This window comes from Delphinapterus leucas, chromosome 8, assembly GCF_059928025.1.
Source record: "Delphinapterus leucas isolate spDelLeu-1000000601 "Yukka" chromosome 8, BTC_Dleu_Yukka2, whole genome shotgun sequence".
NCBI classification, from domain to species: Eukaryota; Metazoa; Chordata; class Mammalia; order Artiodactyla; family Monodontidae; genus Delphinapterus; species Delphinapterus leucas.
Window position 1 is genome coordinate 102,584,465 of NC_143136.1, and position 26,910 is coordinate 102,611,374.

A 26,910-nucleotide genomic window follows, 5' to 3' on the forward strand; every position below is an offset into this window, starting at 1 on the left:
TGTTTCTGCCTTGCTATGTTTGATCATTTGTTTTATTTTTTAGATTCCACATATAAGTGATATTATATAGTATTTGTCTTTCTTTGCCTGACTTATTTCACTGAGCATAATACCCTCCAGGTCAACCAATGTTGTCACATTTGGTAAAATTTATTCTTTTTTTATGGCTGAGTAGTATGCCATTGCATCTATATACCATGTCTTCTTTATCCATTCATCTGTTGATGGACACTTAGGTTGCTTCCATATTTTGGCTATTGTAACTAGTGCTGCTATGAACATTGGGGTGCATGTATCTTTTCAAATTTGTGTTTTTGTTTTCTTTGGATAAATACCCAGGACTGGAATTGCTGGATTGTATGCTAGTTCTATTTTTAATTTTTGATAAATCTCCATAGTGTTCTCCATAGTGCCTCCACCAATTTACATTCCCACCGCCAGCATAGGAGGTTCACTTTTTTCCACATCCTCACCAACACCTGTTATCTCGTCTTTTTTTAAAAAAATAAATTTATTTATTTATTTATTTTTGGCTGCGTTGGGTCTTTGTCACTGTGCGGGCTTTCTCTAGTTCTCTAGTTGTGGCGAGCGGGGGCTACTCCTTGCTGTGGTGTGCCGCCTTCTCATTGTGGTGGCTTCTCTTGTTGCAGAGCAAGGGCTCTAGGCACGTGGGCTCAGTAGTTGTGGCTGGTGGGCTCTAGAGTGCAGGCTCAGTAGTTGTGGTGCATGGGCTTAGTTGCTCTGCGGCATGTGGGATCTTCCTGGACCAGGGCTCGAACCTGTGTCCCCTGCATTGGCAAATGGATTCTTAACCACTGCGCCACCAGGGAAGTCCCTTTTTTCTTTTTCATATAGCCATTCTGACAGGTGTGAGGTGATATCTTATTGTGGTTTTGATTTGCATTTCCCTGATGATATCTTTTCATGTGCCTGTTGCCCGTCTGTATATCAAAAGGAAATGATTTTACATACTGATAAGGGCTTACGAAGACTTTCATCACAATGCTATTTATAATAGAAAGAACCGAAATAGCCCATAAGGGACTGACTGTGTTAATAAACAGGACATGTCCATTCCACCAAAAACAAACAAAAAAATTCACATTAACAATGTCTGCATTTCAAAAATTATTTTTAAAAATGGTAAAAAAATGAGAAAATGTTAATTTTTAAGTGATAAGGATTACTAGAATTGAATGAGAAAGATGAAAACTTTACAGTAAGATGTGCAAAAAGCATAGCGAATTCCCAAAAGAAATTTCAATATATATATGATGATAATAGCATGGTGATGAAGACAGCTCATTTAGATTACAGCTTCATCTTGTAATAGCCGCATATGACCTTAGGCAAGTCAATTAATCTGTTAACACAGTAACATCATTTATAAGATAAAAATAGTATCAAATTCGCAGAAGTATATTGGAGATAAAATATGACCTTTCATGTAAAGTTTTCAAATAACGTCTGGCGCAAAGCAAACAATAAACTATCATTTAGTTGATATAAGTAATCATTTAAATTCATATGGAGTGTATCCTACACACACATACACCTTTGTATTTGTAGGGTAGATGTATGGAATAACTGCAAGGTTAAACAAGAAATCATTACAGCCCGTGCCTCAAGGAAGGGGAATGAGGGAAGGTAGTAGTTGAGAAGAAGAGAAACTTCCCACCCGGCACGCTTAAAAATTCATATAATCTAAAAAAAGGCAACACAATCCTACAGAGAAGTTAAAATTTAAAAAAAATTACACAGAGAAAAATTTCACTTTCAATCCATCCCCTTAATTACAGTCCCGCATACACTATTTTTCCCGAGTATTTTTTTGCAGAGACGAATGTACTGTTTCCCTTTTTACGAAGACTGCAATCTACATTCTTTTTATGCGTACCCTTCAGTATCGAAGCATCTTCCCGCCAACTGCTGTTGGATAAAACACCATGTACAGTAGTCAGCCCTCCGTATCTGCGGTTCCGCACCGCAAATTCGACCAACCCCAGGTAGAAATATTCAAAAAAAAAATTCCAAAGCTCCGAAAAGCAAAGCTTGAATTTGCGTGCACCAGCAACTATGTACATATTATTCGCAGTGTATTTACAACAATTTACTTAATGCATTTTATTAGGTATAACAACTAATACCTAATTACAAGTAAGCAAAGTATTACAGGAGGATGTGCGTAGGTTATACTCAAATGCTACGCCATTTCATATAAGGGACTTGAGGATCCTCAGATTTTGGCATCGTGCAGGGCTCCTGGCACCAAACACCCAACAAGACAACGGTGTGGACTTCACGAGCTAATAGCGGGATGCCCCACACCTCTAAACCCAAGCCCCAGTCCTCAGGCCCACGTGGTCCGAGGACCCCTTCCCGGGCTGTTTTCGGTGATGCCTGTCAGAACAGCCCTGCCCACCTTGCTATGCCTTCCGGGCAGCGCCTCAGGCAGAGCGGCGGACAGCCCGGCCTTCTGCGCGCCGTAGGCCTGGGAGGACCCCAGCGACAGCCCCAGCGCAGGGCCCGGTGGACGCGGCCGCGGTGGTGGCGGGCGTTGTGACTGACGGCGCCGGTTGTCTCCCGAACGAACTCGGCTGGCCACCCTCGCCGCCCTGGCTGACACTCGTGCGGCCGGCGCCATGTCTGTGAGCGAGATCTTCGTGGAGCTGCAGGGCTTTTTGGCTGCCGAGCAGGACATCCGAGAGGCGAGCCCCCTCTCTCCCCATCCCTTTTCCCTCTCCTTGCCTAGCTGGGCCGCGACGCCCGGCCCTCCTCCGTCGCTCAGATTCGAGCGGTGGGGAAGCCTCCGGGGGTGGGTTGCTCCCGTCTTGTTTTGGCTCAGGGCACTTCCCTCCCCCGGCCCCCGATTCTGCTGCCAGGTCCTGGTTCCCTGTGTTCGGGGCTCGGTTCCTTGGCATCACCTACATCATTTGGGTGTCAGTTTTTCTCCTTTTTAGCGTATGATTATGTCGAAGCCTCAGCGCTTGGGACTCAGACGACACGTGTTTGTTGTGTTTGTTTATTGGTGTCTTAAAAGCACGTGTGCCCTTCTCTTTAAAACTCTCCTATGGCTTCTCATTCCACGTAGGATAAAAATCCAGACTACTGTGGCTTACAGGTCTCTCTCTCCAGTCTCATTTTACGCCTTCTTCCGTTGTGTGTTATGCTCAGTTTACCTCCCTTTTATTCCTCTAGTTCCCCAAATAGCTTCCTGCTTCAGGACTTTTGCACGTACTGCTTGCTTTTCCCGGAATGCACTACTTTTCCACTCTTTTCCTGGTTTTCTCGTGTTCACCTCCTTGATGTCAAAATGTGAATAATTTTTTACCTTGTTATGTTTACTTCTAGTAGTGCGTTACCATTAAAAAAATTGTGTGATGGTTATTTTTTAAACGCCTCCCCCGTTATACTCTAAAGGAAGGAAGGGACTGCCTGCTTGGTTCCTCAGTAGTTACACAGTGCCTAAAAATGTGCTCAGTGAATATTTGTAAAATGAATGAATGAAAAATACCCGATCCTTGTATTGCGTTTCATTCTTCTCTTGTTGGTTTACGTGTGGGTGCCTCATCTCCTTTAGTGTTGGAGTGGGATATTTTGGGTGAGTGGGTGGCAATTAGCCTTTGAAGTCTATATCAGGAATCTAAGGCTTTTTAGTGACTTCCTGAAGGTCTTACAGAGGAAGTAAGTGGAAAAGTCAGAATTCAAATCTGGATATTTTGTGCACCATTCATGTCCTTGTAAATGTTGCTAGTGTTTTGAATCTACGTGAAGGTGTCATAGATCAAATATGCTATTTAGTATTTTTGGTTTGAGGCTATGATAATATAATGATTATGTTGGATTTATTTGATATTTTCATCTTGAATTCTTTCTAGGAAATCCGAAAAGTTGTACAGAGTTTAGAACAAACAGCTCGAGAGATTTTAACACTACTGCAAGGGGTCCATCAGGGTGCTGGGTTTCAGGACAGTAAGTTCTTCGTTTTGATTTTGAAGGTTTTTATCCAATTTATTGATCTCTCATTTAAAGAGTTAATTTACATCCAGAAGACATATCAAATCTGTATTATTTACTCTGAAAAATGTCTCTCATGCTTTATGGTGAGTAAAAATTGGTGAAGTGGGTGAGTTGATCATTTTACAGATTTCCAGAATTCTGTGTATTTTGATATTCTAGTTTCACGTAGGTGGAAATAGGAATGTTTTCTCCTGTGATAGAGTTATACTGATGATAATTGTGGTAGTTTCGTAGCTGTCCTGTGTATCTAGCAACTTTTATCTGGCTCTTTTTCTTAAACCCAGTCTTTCAGTCATTGAAAATAATTTAATATGCATTTGTAGATAATGAAATGGCCAGTGTAAAATGTTGTCAGTGTGTTTACAGTCAGCTCTTCTTTGGGTATCAAGTACGAGAAGTTTAGACATGGAACCTCCATTGAAAGATGTAGTCAGCACAACTGAGAGAGCTGAAATATAGTTTCAGATAGATAATGATATAATGATGTAATTAACAGGTGTCAGGGGCAAGTCATTTTTCTAGGTGATACAGAGTTGGTCAGCCTGATTGAGAATAATTATAAAGCTGCCTTTTGACCAAATATGGGAGCTAGAAGCAGTCCAATTTTAGGCATCCTTTGGGGACTGACTAGGAAAGGCAGCTTAAAGATGAGGTTATTTATGACAGTTTACCAGTATGTTACCCAACATATTCCTTTTAGCAATTTTTTGTTTGTTTATTTTTTAGTAGGGAAGCTAGGTATGAAATTTTGAGAGCCAGATTGAAAGCAGAGCTGCATACCCTACATTTGGTCATGAGATTTTAAAAAAATTTCCAGGTAGACTACATAGATTGTTAAGCAAGAAGTGTATTTGAAATCTGCTCAGTCTGTCATTATTATGTTTGATTATCTTTTTGTGATCAGTTCCAAAGAGGTGTTTGAAAGCTCGAGAACATTTTGGTACAGTAAAAACACATCTGACGTCTTTGAAGACCAAGTTTCCTGCTGAACAGTATTACAGGTTTGTAAGACAACTAACATCTTTTATAACGTTAAGTAAAAAAAGGCAAGAGAAAAATTATATGTACTAAAATGATTGCTTTGGTAAAAATCCCTCTACTTAGGAGAAGCAACAGAAAGGAAATGGAACTGTTAATAGTGGTGGTATTTTAATGGTGACAAAATTGTTGATTTTATTTTTTTCTCCCTTTTACTTTCAAAATTTTCTTAAGGAACATGTATAATTTTTGCAATGAAAAGGTAATTAAAAAGAAAATATGTATTGTGTGAAGGTCAAAATAGAGAATGTCTTTCTAGTATACTTGTGAAGTTGGATGAACCCTATCTTTGCTGTTAAGGTTATGAGATTAAGTGGCAGTGTATGTGTGTGTATATAAATATACTGAATATCGAATTTCACTGCCAAGTGACATATGTGGGTAATATGCCATATCTCCTTGAATGTACAACACTATTAATTTTAAGATACAATGTTATTTTTCATACCACTAGGGAAAAAATTTGTTAATCATAATTGTGAAATGTAGATTGTACAATACATCATGATTTCGTAGATGTTAAACTGGGAAAAACTGAGTGTTGATGAAATATAGTAAATAGGAGCCTAAACTTTTCTACTTACACTTGCTTTCTCACTAGAGATGTTCTTTTAAGACACGTTATAGGCAAGGAATAGTTAGGACATGTATGTGGGGAGTGGATAGTATAACCTCACAAGATTCGTTAAAGGTAGGGGCCCGCAAACTACTGTGGCCTTTTATATTTTATATAAATATATTTATATTTTAAAGAGTTGTTAAGAAAAAAAAAATAAGAGTATGTGACAGAGACTGAAAGTGACCCACAAAGCCTCAATCACAGAAAAGGCTTGCTGACCCCTGCTGTAAGGTAATAACTGATGCTTAGAGAAGTAGGACAATAGAACTGGCAGGGTCTTTAGAGACCATGGTGTTTGGAGTTCACACACAGGCTGCCCTCTGGCTGATTTGGACCTCAGAATGTTTTGTTTGGCCTGGGTTTTTTTGAAAGATGGTTTTGAATTTGTTGCCACATTTGAAAATCAGGAGGCATAGCATAAATATCTAGGGGTTGTAAAATTTCTATTTCTTTTTCAGGCTCCTAGCTTGGTTTAACTGCAGTATCCCAAGGTTTTAAGTTCACCTGTTTAGTGACTGCAAATGGTAGTTATTTCCTATGTGTGTGAATCAGGAGTTTCTTGATACCCTGCACTCAGTTCAGAGAATAACACAGTCAGGTGCTGAGGCTGATGTACAGTTGTGGCTCTCATCAATCTTCATTCGCCCACATTTATTTTTCTCAGAGCAGTGTTATTGTATTTACTGATTAAACTTCTAAAGCACAGTTGCTCTTGTCCATAGCCTTTGGTTGTAAAGTTTTGCATTCATCAAAATTGGACCACGCTTCTCATTCATTAAAATTATAGTAAGTAATTGTTATAAATTTGGACTGGCAAATCCAGTCCAGTGTACTTACGCTGAATCCATCTCATATACTTAAATGTCACATTGCTCTTACACGTTTTATAAGTTTTATTTGAAAATGGCCCCACTCCTCACGTGTCTGGCCATGGCTGCCCCCGTTCTGTCTTTCTGACGCTGGTGCCTCACGCTCGCTGCAGGTTTCACGAGCACTGGAGGTTTGTGCTACAGCGCCTGGTCTTCTTGGCAGCCTTCGTCGTGTACTTGGAGTCGGAGACCCTGGTGACTCGAGAGGCGGTCACGGAGATCCTTGGCAGTGAGTGTCCGCAGGCGTGTCTACCTGCAGGGCCAGCTGAGGTTTTGGTGGGGCGGCTTTCTATTTATGGAAACAAATGAGAGCTAAATGGAAAACGGGTTACTTGGAAACAGAAAAACTAAAAATATGTAGTGGCTTGCTCTTTGTACTTGGGCGTTCCTTTGAGTTTTTAAAAACGTCAAGCCTACAGAAAAGTTGAAAGAACAGTGCAGTGAACCCCTGTGTACCCCTCACTTAGATCCTCTACTTGTTCACATTTTGGCCCATCTGCTTAGTCTCTTACTGTGTGTGCCTTGGGGGCACATGTGAACCGTTTGAAAGCCGGGTGTAGGGACCATGACTTGTCATTTCAGTGCTTCAGCATGCACTTCTAAAAACAAAGGTATTCTCAGACATAACATATATTCTTGGTGGTATTATTATTATTATTTTTGGTTGAATATTTATTTACTATTTTTGGCTGCGTTGGGTCTTCATTGCTGCACGTGGGCTTTCTCTAGTTGCGGCGAGCAGGGGCTACTCTTCATTGTGGTGCGCGGGCTTCTCATTGCGGTGGTTTCTCTTGTTGCGGAGCACGGGCTCTAGGCGCGGGGGCTCAGTAGTTGCGGCGCACGGGCTTAGTTGCTCCACGGCATGGGGGGATCTTCCTGGACCAGGGCTCGAACCCATGTCCCCTGCATTGGCAGGCAGATTCTTAGCCACTGTGACAGCAGGGAAACCCTTTGGTGGTATTATATTTTGAAAGAAGAATGGAAGGAAAAATTGAATTCTGCTTGAGAGCATGAAAAGTCCACAGTGCCAAGGATATGTCCACATTCAAAAGATAGTTTTGAAGGACTTGTTCCTTTTTCACTTTGAGAGAAATTACACGTGTGTGTATGTGTCTGTAGTTTAAAAAATTTTTAGGTGTAAGTTGTATTTCCATCGCGACCTTGTCTTTGTTATATTTTCTAGTTGAGCCAGATCGGGAGAAGGGATTTCACCTGGATGTAGAAGATTATCTCTCAGGAGTTCTCATTCTTGCTAGTGAACTGGTAAGAAGCTTAGTGATTTGTCATTTGCTCTTTTGATTTTTCCACTTCATTGTCAGTTTTTTAAAATGGGTACAAAAATTCAGAAGCCTCGTTCTTTTCTATGCCACCTGTCGGTCACAGGGTAGTCATTGACTGTGTACTGTGTGTGTTAGGTTTTGCTGGGATAGCGGTTCAGACGATGAGGTGGCTGTGCACACTTAACTATTGTGTGCATTTTTAGAAGATGAGAATACCTCCTTTCAAAGTAGTGGTGAGGCATATATTCCTGGTGACTGCATTAATTCATATAATTGTCTGGGGGAACAATTTAACTATATAACTGTATAAATTATTCTTGCCTTTATCTCCTTCATCTCCTGAGAAATTATCCTATAAAAGTAATTCAAAAGAAGAGAAAAAGCTGTTATAAAGGTGTTCACTATAACCTATTCATATTTATGAAAAGTTGGAGGCCACAGAAACTCCAACAAAAGGCCAGTGATTTCTTAAGTTATTAAGTAAGTTAGTAAGATCAAGCAGTTGTCAGAACTGGAATTATGAGGGGCAGTATGGAGACGTGTTGCGGCCCGCGGGCCTGGTGGCCGCGGCCAGGAGGAGGAGCCCTGCTGTGACATCCCCGCTTCTCTGTCCCGCAGTCGAGACTGTCGGTCAACAGCGTGACCGCCGGAGACTACTCCCGGCCCCTGCACATCTCCACCTTCATCAACGAGCTGGATTCCGGCTTCCGCCTCCTCAACCTCAAAAACGACTCCCTGCGGAAGCGCTACGACGGCCTGAAGTACGACGTGAAGAAAGTGGAGGAGGTGGTCTACGACCTCTCCATCCGTGGCTTCAACAAGGAGACGGCAGCGGCCTGTGTGGAGAAGTAGGGGCTCTCCGCGCGCCCCGCTGACCCCAGCCCGGCGCCTCTCACGGTCGTTAGGATGCCCATTGCTAAACACCGCGCTTCATTTTCTTAACCGGTTGTGTGGTGTATCAGAGTTGAAACACTTTTTTTGGGTGTGAAAGAATAGCCTTTACAAGGACAGAGTTTTCTTTGTCGTTTCAGTGAATTTGCTCTGTAACTCAGTGTATTTCAGTTCTGTCAAAAAGTGTAAATGCCAGCCTCTTGGTAAAGTTCTTTTCTTGCTTACCCTGATGCTGTCGATGTACTGATGGAGAGCTTTACTGTCTTGTTTGTGATTCTTCCAGGAGTGACCCTTGATGTTTTCTATATCCAAATTAGCCATCCATACCCAGGTATGCCCTGGATACCGTATAAAAATAGTTAACTCAAAAGGATGGTTGCCAAGCGAAGGACGAGTTATTTTGTATTTTCCTTCCTCATTTTAAACCTTCTGAGTAAATCAGATGTTGAATTTTTTTGCAAGGGAAGTATAGCCCCAGGGTTCTCTCTCACTGCCATCAAAATATCAAAGATTAAACTGCAAAGTCAAGTTCAGCAGGTTATTTGGGGACATTTTTGTATTAAGGATTGAGTAACATCATCTGGCTCTGCTTACCAGGTGGGGAGTAGGGGTAGTGTTTTAAAACACCTCTGTGTTCTGATGTTGCCTTAACATTCTGCTGTTGCAGCAGGTAAACATTGCGTCCACACACATCTTGAACTAACATTTCATATGATGTATTTCTGAGCTATGAAACTTTTTACCTAATAGCCAGGTAGACTGCTAGGTCTGGGAGTGTAAAGCCACTCAGCGGAGTTAATTCTCAACACCCTGACTGGTGATGTTCTGACTGAAGAATGCTATGCTTGGTCTGGAAGTAAGAGAAAACCTTGAATTAAAAAACAAACAAAAAAAATTAGCTGATTTGGTCATGTTTTTTTCGAGTAAGCAATTCTCTCAGGTTGTTGATTATTCCAACAGTCACGTTTTACAGTTTTGGGCAAGTCACATGTATCTCATTGGCACCGCCCCCCTCCCAATTTTCGGGTAGTACTTGCCATGTAATTTTGCTGTTGAGATATTATTAAAATGGTGACTTAATCCACAGCATCTTGGAGCTCACTGAAGGGAAGGTGCCAGTGTGTCCAGAATGATAGGAAGTATTTAGAAGTGTCACCCTCTCATGCCTAATATGGGTTTGGGCTTCCTGTTTGTACAGTAGGATATTTGGCATGGCCATCAGAGCTGTTATCAGGCTGAGTTAAGGACTGATCAGATTTTCCATCATGAGGAAAGAAGTAGAAATGAGACATAAATTGCTATGCATAGTTGCATTTTAGAACAATTTTCTTGACAGCTCTTTCTGCAGAAGAATTTGGAAAGAAAAATGTTATAGAGTCTTAAAGTGCCTAGGATGGTCACCTCAAATGTGCAGTAATAGCACTGCCTGGACTGAGCATAAAAGGCTTTGAATTCCATGATCAAACATATGCAGTAAGTTTGATCATAGCTTTCTTTGCCTCTTTAAGTACCAATTCTACTTGAGAACAGTAAAGTTCTTGGCGGAAGTTGTGGATTTCACTTTTCACAAATAACGTTTTAAGTGGAGGAGCACATTCTGGTTTTATACTCCGGGGATGTACAAGTGTCACGTGTATGATTATTCTGTTGTGTGTGTTGCCGGCTTGTTGTAAAGCAATAAAAACAGTTTCTTTTCTTTTTTTTTTTTTTTGGTCTTTTTGTCACTTAGTGTGCTGCCATGAGAACTCTTCTACATGGGCAGTAAGTTCTGAATGGTTTTTGAGGCTGAAGAAGACTGGGGTGATGAGCCCACACTGCTGTGTGGTAGAGCAGCCACTGAGCTGTGTACTGTAAAGTGTAGGTAATGTTGCTGCGCTCTCCCCTGGTTGGGAGATAACTGGTATTTTAACTGAAGATGTTGGGAAGCCTTGGCTCTGGTTCTGGGACACCAAGATTGCTTTTTCCAACTTTAGAAAATCAAGCAGGTTAGAATAGAGATGAGTTAGTGGATGCTTTCTTTATAGATATATTTATGAGGAGAAGATGAGAGCCCCATAAATACTAGAAAGGATTTGCCCTGTCTTAAACTTGAACAATGAGTGATGCTTAAGAGAATTTAATAAAGAACACAAGCTCCTTTGGCTGTGTTCTGAGACCTTGACTTGAGCAAGTGGCTAAAGGGATGATTTGGATATGCAGGCTGCTCCTGCCATCGTTTCATGATTGTGCGCTCAGAAGTTGTAGCTTTCTTCTTTCGTGGTCTGGACCGAACTGTTTGTCCCAGGTAGCACATCACTGTCATGCCTCACACCAGAATAAGATTCTCCCTGAGCCTGAAACAGTTTCTTTTCTTAGTCACTGTAATAAGCATTAAACAAATAAAAACAAACCATCCCCCTTCCCCCCATACAATAACATTGAAGGGAGGCGAAACTGACTGGGATGGTTGGTTGAATGAGGAAGGCATGAAGGAGACGGAGGCATCCAGCTTAACTGTCAGGTTTCTGGTCTGGAAGCCTCCAGGAGGCTCAGGTGCCGCTAGCCAACGTGAGGCTCGTAGGGGGAAACGCGTGGCTCGAGGCGGCTGGGCAGACAGTGTGCTTGCTTTTGGACGTGTGGGACTGATGGTGCTTGCGGAGCAGCTGGCTGAGGTGCCCAGCAGGACTTTGGGTGTGAGGGAAATGGGGAGTCCTCGAGAGAGCTTCGGGTGGCGTTAGCGTATGTGTGGTAGATGAATCGGGAGAGCGGGTGGGATCTCCCTGGAGGGCGTGTGGATTGAGAAGCTCAGGGCTGAGGACAGAGCCCTGGTTACCAGCAGGGGAGAGGGAGGGAGTGGAGCCACGAGGAGTGGTCAGAGAGGCTGACAGAACAGGGGGAGTGCCTCGGCACAGAAGCCAGGGGAATGAAGGGTCTTCGGAAGGTTTGTTTATTTATTTATTTTTATAATTTATTTTATTTATTTTTGGCTGCATCGGGTCTTAGTTGCAGCACGCAGGCGCTTTGTTGAGGTGTGCGGGATCTTTTGTTGTGGAGCGTGAGCTTCTCTCTAGTTGTGGCGTGAGGGTTTTTCTCTTCTCTCTAGTTGTGGCGCGCAGGGTCCAGGGCGCGTGGGCTCTGTAGTTTGCGGCACGCAGGCTCTCTAGTTGAGGCGGGCAAGCTCAACAGTTGTGGTGCACGGGCTTAGTTGCCCTGCGGCATGTGGGATGTTAGTTCCCTGACCAGGGCTCGAGCCCATGTCCCCTGCATTGGAAGGCGGATTCTTTACCATTGGACCACCAGGGAAGTCCCAGGAAGGTTTTTTTAGGTGAGAGATTTAAAATGTACAATTTCAGGGCTTCCTTGGTGGCACAGAGGTTAAGAATCCGCCTGCCAATGCAGGGGACATGGGTTCGAGCCCTGGTCCGGGAAGATCCCACATGCCGCAGAGCAACTAAGCCCATGCGCCACAACTACTGAGCCTGCGCTCTAGAGCCCGCGAGCCACAACAAGAGAAGCCACTGCAATGAGAAGCCCACACACTGCACCAAAGAGTTGCCCCCACTCGCCACAACTAGAGAAAGCCCACGCGCAGCAATGAAGACCCAACGCAGCCAAAAATAAATAAATTAAAAAAGAAAACACTATAAAATGTACAGTTTCACAGCCTGAGAGCCTTGTGACTTTGTCAGGCGAGGCTGGGTGACGCAAAACGACATAGAGCAGGTTTATTTCCCACTCATCCTCCCCGACCATTTCAGGTCCCCCGCCCCATGTTGGCGTCACGTAGCTGACAGTGCAGCCGCAGCTGGGCCGCTTATTAGTTCCTCCGGGAGAGTCTTGTACAGACACACGCTCTGGTTTGGAAGTGACATGTCACTTCCTCTCAACGTTCGTTGGTTAGAACTGGATGTGTGGCCCTGCTCACACCGAGGGAGCCAGGAAGTGAAATCCCACCTTGTAGGATGAGAGAGGATGGAGAGTCAGACAAACTAAATGATGAAAATCGTGGGCACTGTCGAGTTCCTCCTGTTCGATGATTAATAGTATTTCTGGTCACAGATGAATTTCAGTGGGCTTGGAAGGGAGAGGAGACATCCCAGGGCCCCTCGCCTGGTAGATGAGAAGAAGAGGGGTGGGTCATCTGTAGTCGTACCCTCTGTTGTTGAAGGTTGTTTCCTGTTTAAAGAGATTCCTCTGGTGTGTGTGCATTTGCGGTCGGGTTTGTGTGTTTGAAGTCGACGTGCAATGAGCTGTTACATGTTCCAAGCACCGCGCTAAACGTTTTCTCCAGATCATCTCATGTCATCCTCAGAACAATCTTACGAGGTAGCTACCATAGTTTTTCCCATTTTGGGCCTGGAGAATGGGCTCGCAGCGGGCAGTGCCCTGAGTTCACAGCTAGGAAGCGGAGGAGCTGCTGGGATTCAGACACGGTTATTCTGCCTGTCTATCCACAGACACCATTTCTCTCCTGATGGCATCACCCACTCCATAGCCTGACAAGGCAAAAATCACATCCACAAGTGGTTGTGAACACCGTGTGTATAGGTTTGGGTTAGGTGCAACTTGTATTGAAAATCAGCACAGTACGTGGGAGACTTGGTCTTGCCCTCAAGATTAGGGTCAAGTTGCAGGGGCGAGGGTGGTGAGAAAATATATAAACAAGTAAGGTTAGTTACTCTGCTAATATTTGAGCGCCTACTATAATTAAAAAAAAACTTTAACAGATTTATTGAGATACATTTTACATATAAAGTGGACTCATATCACGTGTACAGTTCAGTGATTTGATTTACCAGGTGGTGCAAAAATCACCGTAAACCCATTTGAGAACGTTTTTATCTCCCCAGAAGATCCCTGTTCCCGCTCCCAGCCCCAGGCAACCACTAGTCTACTTTCCTTCTCTATAAATTTGCCTTATCTGGATACTTCACACAAATGGGATGATACAGTATATGGTCCCTTGTGTCTTTTCAATTAGCATAATATTTTTAGGGCTCCTTCACGTTAGTAGCTTGTTCCTTTTTATTCCTGCATAATATTCCATTGTATGGATATTCCACGTTTTATCCATTCATCAGATGATGAAGATTTAAGTTTCTACTTTTTGGCTCTTAGGAACATTCTTGTGCAAGTCTGTGTGTGAGTGGAGTGGGTATTTCCATTTCTTTTGGATAGATACCTAGAAGTCTATGGTAAAAATGGTAATTTTATGTGTAGCTTTTTAAGGAACTGCCAGTATGTTCTCCCATCAGCAATCTATGAGGATTCCCTACTCTGAGCTAAAATTCAAGATGTTAGGGAGTTCCCTGGCGATCCAGTCGTTAAGACTGCACTTCCAATGCGGGGGGATCCCTGGTCAGGGAACTAAGATCCCACATGCTGCGCTGCGTTCCCTGAGGGGGGAAAAATATTCAAGAGGATAATAGATAAGATGTCATAATAATAGTACTTAATTGCTAAATAACTTGTGAATGATTGCTGTGGGAATTTAGGAGGTATAATTGAACTGATTCATGAAAGAGATAGGATTTAGGTAAGCCTGGAACTAGAGAAGGTCATTGTTGGGTGGGCAGAATAATTGAAACCAAAGCAGAAATGTATCAGCCATTTAATGGGGGTGGGGATGTCACCGTTTGAATGGAGGGGACGGTCTGGCAAGGTTGGATTGTTAGACTTGGAAAAACCTGAACTGGGACTTTGAATGGGGCATTGGAGGACGTTAGGGTTTTTTGAAGAGAGGGAGCAGCTTTGGGGTCAGCCAGCCATAGTTTTGAATCCTGGCTGTGTCATGTTACCAGTGGGGGGAGACCGAAGGCAGGGAGACCTGTGAGAGGCTCTTGCTGTCTTTGAGGTTATAAGGGTCAGTCAGCTTGGGTAGCTGATGACGAGCATGATGGGGTAAGATGCACATGAAATACCCTGCAGAGAAAGAATTGAGTACAGTTGCTCACTGATTGGAGTTGGGGGCAGAGGGCTGAATGTTTCTGTCTCCCCCCAGATTCGTATATTGAAGCCTAATCCCTAATTGAATGGCATTTGGAGGTGGGGCTGTGGGAGGTGATTAGGTCCTGAGGGTGGAGTTCTCATGAATGGGGAAGGAATAAAACCGTGAAAATAAGTAGAATCCTCAGACAAGAAAGTTGGGCTTGTTAGTTATGTCCTTTGTCATTTTTTCCCTTATTTACCCTGTCCCTTACATCAGTTACTATGATGGTCTGGTGTCATTTAATATGAATTAACATTTACCCATAGCCATCTGCTCTGGCTAGAGGCCTGCAATCCTCCATTTCAGCTGTGTGTTTTGGTGACAGAACGCTGGTCTCGCAGTCTAGAGGTGCCAGCTGGACCTGCCAGCCAGCTCTGGCCAGAGGTCAGGAAAGACTCGCCTTCAGCCTCCTCCGCGGCGTCCCTGTGGTCAGACCTTCCAGTGATGAACGTTTTGCTCACCCTGACCTTGAAGTGAAGCCAGACTTTTTTCATTCCCATATTTTGGGAGATACAAAGGGTACAGTGTTTGTTTTCGCTTTCTGGGGGAAGACTGCAAGATTGTTTAAGTCATTCAGGGGTTGTTTTGGGAGCAGTCTGTGGCCTGGGCCCTTCTACTTTAATCAGAAGCCATTTAATTAGACCTAGAGTTGACACAATTAAGACAAAGACCCATAGTATTAAAAAAGAGAAGGATCAGTCAACTTTAAGGCTTCATAGTTTTGCATCAAAAGTTAACCTTCGGCTTCCCTGGTGGCGCAGTGGTTGAGAGTCCGCCTGCCGATGCAGGGGACGCGGGTTCGTGCCCCGGTCCGGGAAGATCCCACATGCCGCGGAGTGGCTGGGCCCGTGAGCCATGGCCGCTGAGCCTGCAAAAAAAAAAAGTTAACCTTCAAATCCCCAAAAGAAAGACGGGGATCAGAGGGATGGACCCAGGCTCTCTTCAACGGTGCCCAGCAGAGGTTGGCTGTCAGTCTTCCGGGACCGGTCCTGGAGGTGGGCATCAGATGGGGGGTAGCAGGGTTGCCTGCCGGGAGGTTTGTGAGGCTGGTGAGCCTTTCCACGCCTAACCTGCAGGGCCCTACCCCATCAAGGACAAGGCCACGCCTTCATCTTGCTTAACAGAACTGGCCACATGGGCACCGGGGTCACTGGCTGTGGCCTGCCTTGCGTCACCAAACAGTCTGGCATAATGAGTACTTCCCAAATACCCTCACTGAAGAAGGACAAAGAAAAGGGAATAGGACTGGCATGAGCATTCTTTGAGCTGATTCTAGAAGAACTTTGACTTTAATCCTCATTTATTTTATACCCACTGGCAGGAGAGAATAGATCATATCACCTGGTGTGCAATCAAAGGTGTGACAGGGGTTATGTAAACACTTTGAGGAATACGTCAATGTGCAGACCATTGCTTTTCGATATGTTTTGTATATTCTGCCCTTTTTTGACTTGTGTTCCTTCTGTGATTATAAAAGAAATATGGAATCAATTGTTGAAAATTGGGAAATTACAAAAAATTCTTAAAGATGCATATATATTTTTTGCATTGTTGGTTTTGTCCTAAATGTATCACTGGCTTTTTTGGTTTTTTGGTTTTGGGTTTTGGCCACACTGCGCGGCTTGTGGGATCGTTTCCCGACCAGGGATTGAACCCAGGGCCATGGCAGTGAAAGCACCAAGTCCTGACCACTGGACTGCCAGAGAACTCCCTCACTGACTTTTTAAAAACTTTATTTTGAGATAACTGTGAATTCTACTATTAACTTTTGATCAGAAGTATTATCCTTTAGCTAACCACTCATGCGAATGTCTGTTCTCTTTACTGAGCTCCTTCCACAGAGGTGCGATGGAAACAGTACAGTTCACTGCTTCTTGGTAAATGGATAAGTTGGTCTCCAGTTCTCAGCAAACTCTGTGGAGACACTCCATGGAGTGTCTACAGTTAAGCTGCTTCTGACCAGCCCCCAGCCCTTCCTGTGCTTCCCACTGCTTCAGCCTTGAGGCCCCTTTTCCCTGGCCTCTCCACTCTCCACCTGTTCCTAGTAGGGTCTACCTCCTAGGTGCCTTGTAGGCCTTTTTTTGACTTCCAGCTCACTCTGCCACTTTCCTAGATTGGAATGCCATCACCTGTTGCCAGGCCTGTCCCCAAAGCCTGTTGGTTCCCTGCTTCCAAACTGTCATTCCTCTAATCTGTCCGATATTCTGCTGCCTTGGTATCATCCTGAAGTCTGATTCTGGTCACTTGCATGCTCTAAAGCCCTCAGTGACTGCCTGTGTCCTGATGGATTAAGTGGACGCTGCTTAGGCTGCATCGGAGCCTTTTTTTTTAAATTTATTTATTTATTTTTCGGCTGCCTTGGGTCTTTGTTGCTGTGCGCAGGCTTTCTCCAGGTGTGGCGAGCAGGGGCTGTTCTTCATTGCGGTGCATGGGCTTCTCATTGCGGTGGCTTCTCTTGTTGTGGAGCACAGTCTCCAGGCGCGCCGGCTTCAGTAGTTGTGGCTCACTGCCTCAGTAGTTGTGGCTCGTGGGCTCTAGAGCGCAGGCTCTGTAGTTGCAGTGCACGGACTTAGTTGCTGCGCGGCATGTGGGATCTTCCCGGACCAGGGCTCGAACCTGTGTCCCCTGCATTGGCAGGCGGATTCTTAACCAGTGTGCCACCAGGGAAGCCCCTGCATCGGAGGCTTTGATGATAGTGCGGCCCTTTCTTCTCACCCATTCCCTGCTGCATATTCCCTGAACACTGCTCTCTGTGCTTCTCGGAGCTTGGCCATAGCAGGTTGGGATTCACAAAATGCTTACTGACCACACCGGTGAGAAGCACACTTCTACACTCTAAGGGGAAATGTTCAGAGGCCTCCAGGGCTACTCAAATCTGTGAATAAACAAAGAGCAGTGATTTGCTGGGGGCCCAGGGGATACTGGGCAAGGTCTGGAAACATTTTTGGTTGTCACAACTGGGAGAAGGATGTGCCACCGGCATCTAGTGGGTAGAAGCCAGGGATGCTGCTAAACATCCTACAATGCATAGGGCAGCCCCTGAGACCAAGAATTATCCAGTCCTAAAGGTCTGTAGTGCCAAGGTTGAGGAGCTTTGTGCAAAAGCAGAGCATTCTACTCTCAAAATGTGGGAAAGAATAAATGAAAATACTAAGTGACTTCAGATGTGTAATGAAAATTCCTGTGTATCAGTGATGGAAGCATCCAGGAAGGCCTTATTGAGATGCGGGGCTGAGCAGAGGATGAGCTCAGTCACCAGCGGAGTGGTCCACACAGAAGGATCCACATGCAGGCCCACCTGCAGGCCCTGCCCCCCGCACCAGGGCTCCCTGGGACAGCTTGGATGACGCTGAGATTGCGCTGTACCCGCTCCTCTGCTTGTCTGCATCACCCCTCCATCTGACTGCTTTGCAGTGTCTTGCTCATCATTGAATGCCAGCGTCTTGCACTAGTGCCTGGCATGGAAAAGAGGCTCAACAGATATTTTTTGATTGAATGAATACATGAAGTACATCATTCAAATTTTATCTCAGCAAAGGGAAAAGAGTGTTATCCTTTGTGGACTTTTCTAGTCTTCGGAGAATAGATAAAATAGGATGCTAACCCCTCAAATGTCAAAAGCCTTTCCGTAAGCACGGAGAATAGAATCTAATACTGGTCTGGCTTATTGGGACCCTGATTTCTTGCTTCTCCCCCTCCTCTCAGCCTCTCATTATACTGTGGTTACAGTGGGCTGTAGCCTCTGTAGGAAGTTGGCTGGGAAGGGGCTGCAGAGGAGACCCTAGGGAGGAGCTGAGGGGTCCTGTGCCCTCAGAAAAGATGGGTAGGGGCTTCCCTGGTGGCGCAGTGGTTAAGAATCCGCCTGCCAAGGCAGGGGACGTGGGTTCAAGCCCTGGTCTGGGGAGATCCCACATGCTGCAGAGCTACTAAGCCGGGGCACCACAACTACTGAGTCAGCGTGTTGCAACTACTGAAGCCAGTGTGCCTAAGAGCCTGTGCTCCGCAACAAGAGAAGCCACCGCAGTGAGAAGCCCACGCACGGCAACGAAGAGTAGCCCCTGCTCACCGCAACTAGAGAAAGCCCACGCGTAGCAACGAAGACCCAACGCAGCCACACAAAAAAAAAGAAAAAAAAAGGATGGGTGGCAGATTCAGATCGGGGGTTGTGGCCATTTCAGTGTCTAGGTGGAGTCAACCATGGCCCTGCACTAGGGCATTGGGAAGAAGTCATTCATATGCACTGGGGAGAGACTTGGAGAGAAGAATGGGGGTGAGGCTTGACTGATATATCATCAGACTGCTTATTTATTTATAATTTTTTTTTTTTTTTTTTTTTTGCGGTACGCGGACCTCTCACTGTTGTGGCCTCTCCTGTTGTGGAGCACAGGCTCCGGATGCGCAGCCTCAGCGGCCATGGCTCACGGGCCCAGCCGCTCTGCGGCATGTGGAATCTTCCCAGACCGGGGCACGAACCCATGTCCCCTGCATCGGCAGGCGGACTCTCAACCACTGCGCCACCAGGGAAGCCCCCTCAGTGATTTTCTTAATGGCATCTGGGAACTTGTCTGCTGCCTCTTGGTTGCAGAAGCTGCTTCTGTTGTTTTCTTGACATTTAAAAAGGCAAACATCTTTCTAAAATTATCAAACCATCCTTTGCTAGCATTAAATCTCCAGCTTTGGATCCTTCACTTTCTTTTCGCTTTAAGTTGTCCTATAATGACTTCACTTTTTCTCCAATCATATTAGAGTCTATAGGTTTGCCCTTCTTATAGCAATCTTGCACTCATATAAAGCTATATCTTCTTTTTTTGTTTTTAAAGTGTTTTTTTAAAAATGTGGACCATTTTTTAAAAGTCTTTATTGAGTTTGTTACAATATTGCTTCTGTTTTATGTCTTTTTTTTTTGTTTGTTTGGCCATAAGTCATGTGGGATCTTAGCTCGCACCCCCTGCACTGGGAGGGATTGAACTCGCACCCCCTGCACTGGAAGGCAAAGTCTTAACCACTGGACCGCCAGAGAAGTCCTAAGCTGCATTTTCAATATGAGATTTAAAAGTATTTTGCCAAAAGTGCAAGGTTTTCATGCTTGCCTGTGTAGCTGCAGCGATGGCTTCATGAATTTCCTTTTCCTTTTTTTTTTTTTTTTTAATATTTGCAGTGTGTGGCAAATTCAAGTTTTGATTTTTGGAACTTTCTGGAATTTAAAAAAAATTTTATTTATTTATTTTTGCTGTGTTGGGTCTTCACTTCTGTGCGAGGGCTTTCTCTAGCTGTGGCAAGTGGGGGCCACTTTTCATCGCGGTGCGCGGGCCTCTCACTATCGCGGCCTCTCGTTGTGGAGCACAGGCTCCAGACGCGCAGGCTCAGCAGTTGTGGCTCACGGGCCTAGTTGCTCCGCGGCATGTGGGATCCTCCCAGACCAGGGCTCGAACCCGTGTCCCCTGCATTAGCAGGCAGATTCTCAACCACTGCGCCACCAGGGTAGCCCTCCTTTTCATTTTTATAATGGTCCTTACGTTGGACTCATTTATCTTGAAATGCCGGCAACTGCAACTGCAGACCTCAGTCTATGGTCCACACCAAGCAATTCAACTTTCTCTTGTAACATCATGAGTTTTCTGTGCTTCTTGGGGGCACTTCCAGCATCACCGGTGGCACTTCGTATGGGTCTCATGGTTTTACTCAAGGTTTATGGTATTGCACTAAGCATGATGAAAAATACACAAGAACTGTGAGACATCACTTCTTACTGTGATATGCAATTTACTGGAGAGACGAACTGTTCACTTGGAGATGACTAGTGTCACACAGAGTTTCAAGTGGATGCTCACAACACTTGAACTCACCCTCCAGAGCCACAGGAGATGGCTCCAAAAATGTTATGCCAGTACAGTATGTACTTCAGTTAATTTTATGCAGTTATGATTTTTTTTAAAGGAAACATTGTTAAGCTTACAGTACGGTACCTTGAAAAGTGAAGTAGTGCAGTACAACAGCTGGCATCCAGGGGCTGGCATCGAGTGAACAGGCAAGAAGAGTTACCGACTGGAGGAGGGAGAGGAGGTGGGAGATGGTAGCGCTGAAGGATCCTCAGCAATGGGAGACGGAGGGCAAGCTGCAATGTCATTCACGCCTGACTTTGATGGCACAGGTTCTGGTTCCTTGCTGGATTTAATTCTACCTACCCTCTTGAAAAAACGATCCAATGATGTCTAGGTAGTAGCTCTTTTTTTCTCATCATAGATGACATGGTAGCACTGGATTGCACTCTGAACGGCTGCTGCAACCTTAGTGTACTGTTTACGTTCAGGTCCTGTGCCTCAAAAACTAACAGTGCCTCCTCAAATAAAGAAAATCCCCTTGCCATTTCCTGTGTCATGAATCTCTTCACTTCTTCAGTTACTTCGTCTTCCTCTTATCTCTCTTCGTCCTTTCTCTGGGCCTCCAATTCCTTCAGGTCTACCATCTTTTCACCTCCCTCCATTCTCTCAATTATTTTCACTTTTGATTCCATCGTTATTGCTTGATGCTTCTTAGCAGTACCAGCTACATCACTGCTGCTTTTATGCAGTTATGATTTAATACTGCATTTTACATACATTTGTTTACATTTCTCTTGACTGCAAATGGTGCCATGTATGGTCTATAAGTGTTTGTGTAAGTTTTGATACATTTTAACTTTTAATAATAGGTTTGTGTATATTTTATGATCATAAATGATACAATAGACTAGTATCTACATAAATTTTATGCATTCATGACATACCTCACTTTTTCTTTTGATATTTCTAGGCTGCATGGTTTGTCTGTGGGTGTTTTCAAACTTGTTGCAAATCTCCGAAATATTTTCCAATATGTTTATTGAAAAATGTGTATAAGTTCAAACCCATGTTGTTCAAGGGTGAACTGTATGTTAAAATTGATTGTGATGACGGATGCACAATTCTACGAATAAAAACCATTGAATTTTACACTTTACGTGAGCAAATTCTATGGCAGGTGAACTATAACTCAATAAAGCTGTTTAAAAAAAGAAAGAATGAAAATGTCAGCAGAGCATCTGGGCTTGACCCAGGAGGACTGATTGATCTCCACTTTGACCCCCTCCACTGACAGCCCTTCTTAAGGAGTTTTTTTTTTTTTTTAATTAATTAATTTTTGGCTGTGTTGGGTCTTCGTTTCTGCGTGCGGGCTTTCTCTAGTTGCAGCAAGCAGGGGCTAATCTTCGTTGCGGTGTGTGGGCTTCTTTCTCATTGTGGTGGCTTCTCTTGTTGCAGAGCACGGGCTCTAGGCGTGTGGGCTTTGGTAGTTGTGGCACATGGGCTTAGTTGCTCCACGGCATGTGGGATCTTCCTGGACCAGGGATGGAACCATGTCCCCTGCTTTGGCAGGCAGATTCTTAACCACTGTGCCATCAGGGAAGTCCCTTAGGGAGGTCTTGAGGGCACCTGGGAAGTGAGAGTCCAGGGGTTCCTGTGTCTGTGTGTGGCCAGCAATCTGGAACCATCAACAGGTATGACCAGAGGAAGCTCTCCTAGGGAAGCCTGCTCACTCTAACCAGAGGTCTGAGAAAAGGGCAGCCTAGCAGCTAGCACTCACCCCATTCCAGCCAAACACCAAGGGAAAAACTCCCCCAAGTTCCTCCTGAATTCTCCCATTGCCTGTGGTGCTGGCAGAGCTAAGTGGCCAGCTGGACTTCTGGCCACACCTAGAGGCAGTGAGTTTCCACCCCAACCTGGGGCAATGAGGTGGTGTGAGTCTGTGCTCTACTTTTCTACATTTAAACAAACTCAGTTTTCCTGTAAAATTATCTCCTAACCCTCCAGAAAGCTGTTTATTTTACTCCTAAGGAGGCACAATTTCAATGCTCCTTTTCAAATCGATATAATTTCTTGAAAGCCATAAATTATAGCTTTTAATGGTGTTTTTCTTTCCTTGTGATTAAATCCCTCTGATGTTGGGTATTTGAATTTTCTTCCTCCCTCTCTTTGTCCTTCCTACCCTCCCTGGCTTCCTCCTTTTCTTCCCTCTTGCTTTCCTTCCTTTCTTCCTGGAAGGGGGGCACCAGGACAGGAGACTTTGTCGTCTGAAACGACTTTTTCAAAATGCCTTTATTAAAATCACCAAAAGGTGGGATTTAGGAGATCCGCCGAAGAAAAGGATAATAATAACATTATATATAATGACACCAATAATAACGGTTAATGTCAGTTTTTATTAAGCACTTGCTACATGGGAGCCACTATTCTAAGTTCTTTGTGTGTATTTAAGCCTCACAACATTCCTATGAGGAGGAATGATCTGTGTTTTAGGGCTGGGGAAACAGAGAGGTTAAGTAATTTGTTCAAAATCACACAGCTGGTAAATGACAGAGCAAAACCCAAATCCGTGTTTCTTCTACTATCTATTCAAATCAGCTAGACTTGTTGTGTAAATTAGAAATAATGAGTGTTTTCAAAGTAAAGAGCCTCCTTTGGGGGGAAGGGAAAAAAAAGATGAAATTTTTGGTGAGAGAGGGAGTAGGGGAAAGAGGAAAGCATTTCAGAAGAATTGAATCACTGAATGATCTAATATCAGAAACTGGGGGGACCTCAGCCCCTTCACTTTACTGTTGAGGAAACTGAGGCCCTGCCAGGGGAGGGGTCCACCCTTGGTTACAAAAGATGTTGGTTCAGAGCATGGATGGGAGTCCAGGCCTGGTGGCTCCAAACCCAGTTCTCCCCTTTTTCTGTTTCACCGGGCTGTCTTCCAAATAGTAGACTTTTTCTTTTTTTTTTTTAGCAGCCACTCATTTTTTTTAGACTGTCAAAACCATCAGAAATGCTAAATGATGGAATGAAATTAATGAGGGCCTATTTGCCCTTTCAAAACACGGGAGAAACTCCTCAACTTGCTATTAAAGCTTGAGGGCATGACTTGTGATTCTGTTTATGTTTACAGCTCAACTTCCCTTGTGCCCGGGGAAACATCTAGACCCTGATAAAAGCTGAGAAGCCCAGTTCCTTCCATAATTCAGAGATCATGTCTGGCATTTTGTGTTATCTTATTGGTTGAGGTCGAAACCAACTGACTTGTAAATCCAAGGCACTTCCTAATCAAGGACTCCAGACAGATGCTGCTGGGTCTGTTGCAGAATCAGGCAAAACTTTTTCCCCATCTGGGATTTTTCACTCCACTTTGGGATTTTATGGTTCCTGTGACATCTGGGCTTTTCTTTGGCATGGGCTCGAATCTTAGCTACACCATGTCATCTGTGTGTTTGTGTGCGTGTGTGTGAGACTTTTATTAATAACAGCAACTAACACATATAGCATCATGCCAGATGGTGTTCTGTAGCCCTCCCTTTATATTATCTCATTTATGCTTATAATAGCCTTCCTAGGCTGAATAATGCCTCCCCCAAAAGACAGTCACATACTAATTTCTGGAACCTGTGAATATGTTCCCTTACCTGGTAAAAGACTTTGCAGATGTGATTAAGGATCTTGAGGTGGGAGGATGATCCTGGATGATCAAAGTAGGCTTGATGTAATCAGGAAGATCCTTTACAACAGGGGTCCCCAACCCCCGGGCTGCAGACCGGTACCGTTAGGAACCAGGCCACAGAGCAGGAGGTGAGTGGTGGGCAAGCAAGTGAGCGAAGCTTCACCTGCCACTTCCCATCGCTCGCATTACCGCCTGAACCATCCTCTGCACCCACCTCCTTCCGTGGAAAAATTGTCTTCCGTGAAACTGGGCCCTGGTGCCAAAAAGGTTGGGGATCCCTGCTTTACAAGAGGGAGGCAGGAGGTCAGGGAAAAGAGAAGATGCTGTAGCGCTGGCTTTGAAGATGGAGGGAGGGGCAGGAAGCAGCTTTTAGTAGGTCAAAGGGGTGAGGCATGGATTCCCCGCTGGAGTCTCCAGCAGGAAACAGCCCTCTAGAGGCCTTGAGCTCAGCTCCATAGGAGTCATTTTGGACTTCTGACCTTCAGAACTAAAAAAGAAAAAATGTGTGTTGATTTAAGCCAGTAAATTTGTGGCAATTTGTGGCAACTGCAATAGGAAACGAATACAGGTAGGTACTATTAATGTCTCTTTTTTACATATGAAGAGACTGAGGCACAGTGAGATTAAGTACCTCGTCCAAGGTCACACAACCAGAAGTGGCAGAGCTGGGAAGCAAACACCTGCTTCTCTGGCTCCAGAGACTGTGCACTTGACTACTATGCTATTTGACCGAAGGCAAGGCACTTCAATAATCCTCAGTTTTCTCATCTTTATTTTTTTAATTATTTTTTTATTTTGCGGTACGCGGGCCTCTCACTGTTGTGGCCTCTACCGTTGCGGAGCACAGGCTCCGGACGCGCAGGCTCAGCGGCCATGGTTCACGGGCCCAACCGCTCCGCGGCATGTGGGATCTTCCCGGACCGGGGCACGAAGCCGTGTCCCCTGCATCGGCAGGCGGACTCTCAACCACTGAGCCACCAGGGAAGCCCCTCATCTTTAAAATGGAGCTAATAATCCCTATAGAGCAGGTTGTTAGTGGGATTAAATGAGATAATGCTTAACATTCTAGGTGGGGAGGTGTTGGTAGTGGTGATGATAGTGGTGGTGGTGATGATGGTGATGATGGTGATGGTGAGTGATGGTGGTGATGGTGATGGTGATGATGGTGATGGTGATGATGGTGATGGTGATGATGGTGATGGTGGTGATGGTGATGATGATGGTGATGATGGTGATGATGGTGATGATGGTGATGGTGATGATGGTGATGATGGTGATGGTGATGGTGATGGTGATGATGGTGATGGTGATGATGATGGTGATGGTGATGATGGTGATGGTGATGATGGTGATGATGGTGATGATGGTGATGGTGATGATGGTGATGATGGTGATGGTGATGGTGATGATGGTGATGGTGATGATGATGGTGATGGTGATGATGGTGATGGTGATGATGGTGATGATGGTGATGGTGATGATGGTGATGATGGTGATGATGGTGATGGTGGTGATGATGGTGATGATGGTGATGATGGTGATGATGGTGATGGTGATGATGGTGATGATGGTGATGGTGATGGTGATGGTGATGATGGTGATGGTGATGATGATGGTGATGGTGATGATGGTGATGGTGATGATGGTGATGATGGTGATGATGGTGATGGTGGTGATGATGGTGATGATGGTGATGATGGTGATGGTGATGATGATGGTGATGGTGATGATGGTGATGATGGTGGTGGTGGTGGTGACAATATTGATGATAGTAATGATGACAATAAAAGATGCCCATTGTGAGGTGCAGGAGGTCAGTGCACCTTTGAGAGGGAGAGTATGGAGTGAGTGGATAGACTGGGAGAGTCTCCTACAGGATGTTTCTGCTGTTGCTTGTTCTTCTTCCGCCTTTGTTCTTAGTAGTCGAATGTCTTTTGTTCAAACTACTGCCTGAACAGCCCTCCTCACCATGGCAACCTCTCGTTCCAGATGCCCTCCAGCCCCCCGACATGATCACAAGTAGCTCAACATTTTAACAAGCTCCTTTGTACCAATATCAAGCACCAGAGTGGAATCCAAACAGGAGACTGCTGTCAGCCTAGGGAGGCCTTAACTTGCTGTCCCCTGGTTAAGCTGTCAAACTGGAGTCAACAGGGAAATTCTCTGTGGGAAATGGGAAAGCGGATTTTGAGAAGAGACCAAAGTAGATACATATGCATATATGGAATTTTTTCCTGACTATAAAAGGTCTCTATGCTTATTGTACAAAATACAGGAATAGATAAAGAAGAAAAATCTCCTATAATCTTACCACTAGACACAGGGAGATCGGCTCGGTGCTTTGTGACCACCTGGAGGGGTGGGATAGGGAGGGTGGGAGGGAGGGAGACGCAAGAGGGAAGAGATATGGGAACATATGTGTATGTATAACTGATTCACTTCATTATAAAGCAGAAACTAACACACCATTGTAAAGCAATTACACTCCAATAAAGATGTAAAAAAAAAAAAATCTTACCACTAGAGAGAATCACTATAATATTTTCAGTGTCTTTTCCACTCATCTTTTTTTCCTGTGTTGGTAAATACTGTGGATAGTTTTGTATCTTTTCTCTTTTAAATTTTAATTGGGGTATAGTTGATTTACAATGTTGTGTTACTGTATCTTTTCTTTTTTCAGTTAATAACCTATTGTGATGACCTCACATCACTAAATCTTGTTCAAAAGATGCTATTTTT

At 44.4% G+C, this 26,910-nt stretch overlaps 1 protein-coding gene across 1 annotated transcript; it reads left to right on the top strand.

Moving 5' to 3' along the window:
• Positions 1-2,501: 2,501 nt before the first annotated feature.
• On the top strand, positions 2,502-10,418 carry TSN (translin). Its single transcript, XM_022590588.2, has 6 exons — positions 2,502-2,708; positions 3,879-3,972; positions 4,925-5,021; positions 6,660-6,775; positions 7,730-7,809; positions 8,445-10,418. Exons 1-6 carry the CDS (start codon positions 2,643-2,645, stop codon positions 8,676-8,678), a joined length of 687 nt encoding a protein of 228 aa, XP_022446296.1. The 5' UTR covers positions 2,502-2,642; the 3' UTR covers positions 8,679-10,418.
• Positions 10,419-26,910: the final 16,492 nt, after the last annotated feature.

Excerpts from the sequence above, each read along its gene's own strand:
- TSN (XM_022590588.2), top strand. The coding sequence starts at position 2,643 with ATGTCTGTGAGCGAGATCTTCGTGGAGCTGCAGGGCTTTTTGGCTGCC. Across the intron at positions 3,973-4,924 it reads GGGTGCTGGGTTTCAGGACA|TTCCAAAGAGGTGTTTGAAA; the intron begins GTAAGTTCTTCG and ends TTTTGTGATCAG. Across the intron at positions 7,810-8,444 it reads TCATTCTTGCTAGTGAACTG|TCGAGACTGTCGGTCAACAG; the intron begins GTAAGAAGCTTA and ends TCTGTCCCGCAG.